At 36.5% G+C, this 8,311-nt stretch overlaps 1 protein-coding gene across 1 annotated transcript; it reads right to left on the bottom strand.

The window, feature by feature from the left end:
* Positions 1-942, bottom strand: mc1r (melanocortin 1 receptor). Its single transcript, XM_053500464.1, has one exon. It carries the CDS (start codon positions 940-942, stop codon positions 1-3), a length of 942 nt encoding a protein of 313 aa, XP_053356439.1.
* Between the last annotated feature and the right edge of the window lie 7,369 nt (positions 943-8,311).

The following is an 8,311-nucleotide window of genomic DNA, read 5'->3' as shown; positions in this document are numbered from 1 at the left end:
TTACATGACAAAGCACCAAGAGCAAAAAACTATTTCCTTAAGCGTCTTTCGCAGTTCTTGACTCCGATACGCGTAAATCAAAGGGTCTATAAGAGAGTTGCATATTATGAGAATTAAGAAAAGGTTGAAATGACTAAAGTAACACCTGCAATAAGGGTTTGTTGGACATGTCAGGATTAGGATCAGGTGCAGAAAGAACGGACCCCAGCAAATGATAAAAACCCCCAACAGGATGGTCAACGTGATGGCGCCTTTCATGCTGGTGGCTTGGCGCCGGTTTTTATCAAGAGCCATGATACGTTTGGAGTGCACGTATGCCAGGATGAACATATGCAAATAGAGAACCGCTGTGAAAACCAGCGTGACACTGAAGAAGGTGACGAGGCAGGCGATGACCGCTTTGTCGGTGTGGTAGATGATAAACAGCGAGCTGGAGGTGATGCTGGTCAGCCAAACGATCACGATGATGGCGATGGCACGCTGCGTGGTCATTATGCTGTGGTAGCGCAGGGCGTAGAAAATAGTGATGTAGCGATCAGCTGCGATGGTGCACAGAAAGGACAACGAGGACACCACAGAGCTGCAGATCATGATGTCGATGACATTGTCCAAGTGGCGCAGCATCTTTGCCGTCACACTTAAAAGGCCGTGGTCCGTGAGCAGTATGAACATCGTCTCCACGACGTTGCTCATGCTGACCAGCATGTCTGACACGGCGAGGCAGCAGATGAAGTAGTACATCGGAGAATGCAGGTTTGTGTTCTTGATGATGGCTATAACAACGAGGATGTTCTCCACGAGGCTTATCAAGCCCAGCATCAGGAACAGTTCCTGAGGGATCATGATATGGGCGATGCCTGTCACGTTCATGTCACTGGCTGTCACGTTGAGGGTGACATTGTCAATATGGTCGATACTCAACCTGGGCTCCATGGTGTTCATGGTGAAGCAGCAGTTTGAACTCTTTAAACTGTAACATATTAAGACAGCATTAGAGATAGAGACCTTCTGTATTACATTACATTTATCTTAATTACAGAAAGACACTTGCTGTAAAAGCCTTAAAACATTTCTGTATCATGACAGTACCACAAAGTGCTCCTTTGGGAATTGAAAAATGTTCACCTATTCAAGGAACACCAAAACAACCATTAAGTAAAGTTTTATAGGTTTCTAACCAAATAGGCTTTTAAAGGAAGACTGGACCATAAGAAAATTTGTAGGAGAAAAGGGAAGGCACTCCACTCCAAAAAAAAAACTGCACCAGGTGTTAAACATTTGATGGTGGTAGCATCATGCCTTGGGGCTGTTTTGCTTCCAGTGGCTGGAAAAATGAAGGAGGAGGAGAACCTCCAAGCTTTTCAGCAATCCTGGAAGAACTCCTAAAAGGTTGTGGAAGTAAAAAAGCAGGCTAATTTTAAGCTTTCGGAACCTTAACCCTATCGACAATTTGTGAAACATGTTAATAAGTCATGTCCGTACCAAGACACCAGAAAATTTATTGGAACACCACCAATTATGTCAAAAAGCGGGGGTCAAATCGAACAGAACTTGTTGAAGAAAAAAACACACTTGTTGATGGCCAACAAAAGTGAACTTGCTAAGGGACATCCAAGTACATTTTATTGTGCTTTATGTACAGTGGTGTGAAAAACTATTTGCCCCCTTCCTGATTTCTTATTCTTTTGCATGTTTGTCACACAAAATGTTTCTGATCATCAAACACATTTAACTATTAGTCAAAGATAACACAAGTAAACACAAAATGCAGTTTTTAAATGATGGTTTTTATTATTTAGGAAGAAAAAAAAATCCAAACCTACATGGCCCTGTGTGAAAAAGTAATTGCCCCCTGAACCTAATAACTGGTTGGGCCACCCTTAGCAGCAATAACTGCAATCAAGCGTTTGCGATAACTTGCAACGAGTCTTTTACAGCGCTCTGGAGGAATTTTGGCCCACTCATCTTTGCAGAATTGCTGTAATTCAGCTTTATTTGAGGGTTTTCTAGCATGAACCGCTTTTTTAAGGTCATGCCACAACATCTCAATAGGATTCAGGTCAGGACTTTGACTAGGCCACTCCAAAGTCTTCATTTTGTTTTTCTTTAGCCATTCAGAGGTGGATTTGCTGGTGTGTTTTGGGTAATTTTCCTGCTGCAGCACCTAAGATCGCTTCAACTTGAGTTGACGAACAGATGGCCGGACATTCTCCTTCAGGATTTTTTGGTAGACAGTAGAATTCATGGTTCCATCTATCACAGCAAGCCTTCCAGGTCCTGAAGCAGCAAAACAACCCCAGACCATCACACTACCACCACCATATTTTACTGTTGGTATAATGTTCTTTTTTTGAAATGCTGTGTTACTTTTACACCAGATGTAACGGGACACGCACCTTCCAAAAAGTTCAACTTTTGTCTCGTCAGTCCACAAGGTATTTTCCCAAAAGTCTTGGCAATCATTGAGATGTTTTTTAGCAAAATAGAGACGAGCCTTAATGTTCTTTTTCGTGAACACTGACCTTAATTAAGGCAAGTGAGGCCTGCAGTTCTTTAGATGTTGTCCTGGGGTCTTTTATGGCCTCTCGGATGAGTTGTCTCTGCGCTCTTGGGGTAATTTTGGTCGGCCGGCCACTCCTGGGAAGGTTCACCACTGTTCCATGTTTTTGCCATTTGTGGATAATGGCTCTCACTGTGGCGTTATAACCTTTACCAGACTGATAGATCTCAATTACTATTGTTCTCATTTGTTCCTGAATTTCTTTGGATCTTGGCATGATGTCTAGCTTTTGAGGTGCTTTTGGTCTACTTCTTTGTGTCAGGTAGCTCCTATTTAAGTGATTTCTTGATTGAAACAGGTGTGGCAGTAATCAGGCCTGGGGGTGACTACAGAAATTGAACTCAGGTGTGATAAACCACAGTTAAGTTATTTTTTAACAAGGGGGGCAATCACTTTTTCACACAAGGCCATGAAGATTTAGATTTTTTTTCCCCTTATAACGTAAACCTTCATTTAAAAACTGCATTTTGTGTTCAATTATGTTATCTTTGACTAATAGTTAACGGTTTTTAATAAGCAGAAACATTTAAGTGTGACAAACATGCAAAAGAATAAGAAATCAGGAAGGGGGCAAATAGTTTTTCACACCACTGTATATTTTTTATTCTGTATTGCTTTTAGTAATAGTGTTTTCTTCTATTAAAGATGTATGTTGTAGAATTCTAAAAAAAAAAAAAACATTTATTAAGGCCTACAGTAATATTGACCTGACATTAGTGTTCATGATCAGTGTGTGGACCTGCTAACCACAACTGTATAACCCTTTTTCCCCCCTATTTTTAAAAGCTTCCAATTCATTATTACTAGGTACTTCTTGAAGAAAACACTAAGGTGTTGGGATCTTTTTAAAACCTTCTCATTTGGACAGTTTTTCCATTGGGACAAATCAAAGAACCTAAGTAGGGTCTTACACTTATTTTTTTCTGACCATAAAATATGTCTGTCCATCTGTGCAGTCTTAGATAAATGTTCCATATTACACCCTATAGGATTCTTTCTTTAATTTTTTTTATTTTTAGGATTCAAAAAGAACGCTTCTTTTTTAAACTCTTTTTAAAGTTCTTAATAGGACCTAATAAGAAAGCAAGAACTAGGAACCAAACAAAAGGACCTCCAAGGAACTGTTCGGTAAGAGTACAGTATACACCAATCAGCGACAACACTCACACCACCAGCACCAGGTGAACGGAACATTAATTATGTTAATTAAATATGAGTAAACTAGTGACAGGAACGTGGGCAACCCATCTGGTCCAATCCCACAGAAACGCAAATGTAGCCACGATAGAAAGGTATCAGAACACCCAGCCTACATATGATGCTTAGCAGGCAAAGAGTACAAGGTTGCTGATCTGGCTTCCAAATTCACCAAGTCTCAATTCAATCAAACACTTATGGGATGCGCGGGACAAACAAGTCCGATCCATGGAGACCCCACCCTGCATCCTACGGCACCCAAAGGATTAGACGTTAATGTCCTGAGAGGTCTTGTGGACCCGGCGGTACAAGGGGAACCTACACAATATTGGGCTTGATATTTTGCATTGTAATGTTATGACAATTCAGTTTATGTACTTACATGCTTAAATAATTCTTTTGATAAATATTATCGTGTATTGGACACTGGACCTATCCTTAAATATTTAAAATAAGGGCAAACATTTAAAATTTAAATTTGGTCACTTTAATTATCGCAATCAAGATATGCTTTATAGAGCTTTAGGTGGAGAAATTTTGTTGGACAAAAATAATAAAGTTAAAAACTTGCGTGACTTCGACATTTTACAGGGAGTCAAGCCAGATGTACGATTTTACCTCTTCTTATATTTTAAATATAGTGGTTATATAGTGGTTTATGTCAGAAACAGCATATTTCTGATGTCCTCAGCATTTTAAAATTTATTTTAAAAAATCATGAAACAGGTCACGAATTAATATTAATTGATTTTTTATATGTCAGTGGACTATGTTCTTACTAAATGTCAACATGTTACATAAAAAGACTAAAAAACATATTTTCTTACCTTTATTCTTAGGATAAATCCACAAGGAGACAGCTTAAGTTTTAAATGACAAAACTGTAAGACAGAACTGTAAGTTGCACTTTTTGTGTAATTTTAGATGATCTCTGATCAGTTTTTTAACATCCTGAATGATGTTGAACCCACTTGTGGTTTGAATGCCTCCTAAACATTCTAGATATCTATTAACAGGTTAGTTAAAATGTGTATGAAGTAGCCTAATGCATATGTATCCATTAAAAAAGAATCAAGGGAAAACTGCACGGTTCTGTTCTAAATGTTGCTTTTAAAACAAACAAGCTCCTCCTTTAAGAGGGAGAGAGAGAGAGAGAGAGAGAGAGAGAGAGAGAGAAAGTCTACATTCCAAACCACACTCTACTTAAAAACATGTGATGACTGCTTGGGCATAATATCTTGGGCCACTTTTTAGTGTGCTACCATAAGGTTTGGGACACAGCCTTCAATTTCACCAACTACTGTACACTCAAACCTTAATCATCACACATTAATTACAGAACAGATAGGTTCATTGTTGATTATTTCTAATAAATAGATTGTACACATACGCAGTCTTTTTAACTACCAAGTAAATAAATTATTCTTACTTGGATTACATAGAGAGATAATGATGAGCCTATTATAAATTAAATAGAATATAGGCTATCAATGCCATTTTCCCCCTTTATTTTATTGTATCCGTATGTAGATCCAAAACATGTACAGAACACAGGCATGCAAAAAGTAGACACATAATTCTATGCTAAAAATGACTGTATGCACCAAAATTTGCTTGTTTCAGTGCACACTTGCACTACATATTTATATTTTCATCTATGGACCACTGCACAAATCACTTTAATAAGACACTTTACGAAGTCACTTTTTATGCATATTTGCACACCCCAGCCATTTCAAAAATTCTAAATTTCTGTTTTGACTAATTTCTATTTCTATTTTTTTTCTATACTTATATTGATAGTCTGTTCTTATTTGTAAAGTATATTTTACTTTGTACAGTACATTTCACTAGTTAATCTTATTTTTTAACGTATTTCTTTTATTACAGTATATTTTACTTTGTACAGCATTTTTTAATGTATTTCTTTTATTCATATTTATAAGCTTTTATTATTTTTTAAGGTCACTGGCATTCGTGTAAGCATTTCACTGCATATCGTACTGTGTATGTGACAAATAAAATTTGAATTTGATTAACTTTTAATAGGTCCATCAGGTCATGATTTTGTTAATGTTTTACCATTTTTCTTTTAATTAAACGTCATCATTCTGTTTAAGGTAGAAAGGATAATTTTAACATTCCTAGCTCTTTGACTCTCCACAGGTTTATTTGGAATTGTTACTTTTAGGTTTAATGTTTTTTAAATGCTGTTAGAAAAGGAAGGATACAACTGTGCTGCAAAATTAACTTTTATTATTATTATTATTTTTTTATGAAAATCCAGAAACCCCAATTATGAAACATAGCAGTGGTTATTGTGCAGCCTGACAGGATAATCATGGGCATGATAAAAAGGGAATGGGCATGGGGAAGGGTAACACAGGCATAGGGTTTACCACGGAAGCAAAAAACATTAGGAAATGCATGAAGCGAAGCCTTACAAACACACACTAAAATAACACAAATAGAAGGACTTGAAACTTATCAAGAGTACAAAACGTCATACTGAAAACACAAACACATGGAGTGTACTCAAAGCAAAAATGTTCTGTTCTGAAAGAGATGTTTCGAAAGCTGGTCTTTAATATCGAAAAAAATAATTTATTTATTTTATTTGGGCCAGTGGTATGACTACACAATGTGTACGTTTAAAACCCTATGTTTTTTTTAAAATAAACGTACAGGGCTCAGGATTGTGCAGTATGGAGTGACATAATTTTTCTCAGGATGACCTTGGCAATATAATGAACTGGGTTTTATTTTATATTAAAGAATTGAAAATGTTTTTAAAAAGGGGTCACACAGGCAAAAAAAAAAAGCACAGACACACATGATCATTGGTGTTTTTATGGTTTTCAGTTGTTTCTGTGACCTAAAAAGAAAAATAAACTGCTCATATTAAGAGATCTACATTTTTGCGACATTATTCTTATGTTTCATTAAGATTTTCACGTTATAAAAGTAATGATAACTTTTGTTCTACCTGACATATCTAAAAAGACAAATACCGTACACAGTTTGAAGTCTGATGCCTCTCTATTAACACACACCAGCATGTTTCCATATAAACATGTATTTTTTTTTAATAATCATCATTGACCTGTGCTGTATTGTCGGAACAAATCTGTCTGCTTTCAAAATGAGCATATTATTATTGTTGTTATTATTTGGTCAGATTTAAGGGTTAAAATGCAGTCTACTTGTCTCATGCTTCATTTATTACAGTGTATTTCTTCGTGCTGTTTTTGTACAATCAGTACAATCAAACAGAGCAGCAAATGTGTGTTAACAGTGTTTTCATCTTCTTTATCGCCCCAAACGTTTAAAAAGCAAGGTGATGGTCGGCATCTTCGGCCAAATAAACGCTTACAGCAATATGGATGTTTGCACAACGTACAGTACTAAAGCACCCATGGTAAGAAAGCAGAAAGAAAAGTGTAGAAAGAATTAACCTTAAAGTTAGGTAGAGACTTCACAAAAGGCCTAAATAAAGAATATTGCTCAAAGTTGAGTATGCCAGACAATTAATTATTGTTGTGTCCTGGTAGTTTATTGTTCGCTGTTAAATTACAGTATTTACATTAAGGAAAATATATTCGACAAATATCAGGATAGGTGGGATAAATAGCATGCATTTGTGTGTTTGTGAATTAATTACTACAATATTAAAGAATGTCTTTGTTGAAATACATCAGATTTGTCATAAAGTGCCAGATAGCGAGTAAATAATTGACAAAGCATCTGTCAAGGTTTTCTATGTATAGAGCACAGCTTCTGTGAAGGTTAAAAGCTCCCATTAAGGTGAAAATGACCTATAAAATACACCTTCATGACTATAAGGCAAAAAATAAGACCGCTAAGATGATGATGATGACGACGACTGGAGCACATTATGCAAATCATACTTTTAAAACACTGTTGAAAACAAGACATTAAATAATATAACACTTAAATGTATGCATGAAAGTAAACATGTCTTCACATCTAAAAATAGTTCTTATTAGATTATATTTACAATTAAATCTACAAGGGATGTCGAACCCCATCTCGTGAATGAATTAGTAAAACCGATTGACATTTACAAAACACTTCAAGCACAGCGTGGTGATGAGAGTCTTAGCTGCACTTAGGCCATTTGCCCGTGAATGATGAAGGGACTCAACTTCAGTCGTCCAACGAACATTCAGTCAGGAAAAAAACAGCCTGGTTTGACCAACAGCTCCTATACAGTCCTGACCTCGCTCCAAGTCATTTCCACGTTTGACTTGAGTACCCCTCGTATGTTACTATCTGTAATCACATACTGTATGTAGCGTAGCTTTCTTGGCATTACAAAAACATAAAAGATAGTTTGTAGTGTTCAAAAGTCCGACTTTGACCTGACCTAAAAATTATCATCATTTTATAGTTTTAAATGATTTCTTCTTCATTCTGCGTCAAAGATTGTTTTCCTAAAAATACTGAATGCAGTGAGAATGGGGACAAAATAGAAAAATGTGCATTACAAGTATGGATTACACAATACTTAATACATTTTTCTGCACCATGGCA

This window comes from Clarias gariepinus, chromosome 7 (assembly GCF_024256425.1).
Source record: "Clarias gariepinus isolate MV-2021 ecotype Netherlands chromosome 7, CGAR_prim_01v2, whole genome shotgun sequence".
Taxonomy (NCBI): Eukaryota; Metazoa; Chordata; class Actinopteri; order Siluriformes; family Clariidae; genus Clarias; species Clarias gariepinus.
Note: the sequence above shows the minus strand (reverse complement) of the source record. Positions and strands in the feature narration are given on the sequence as shown.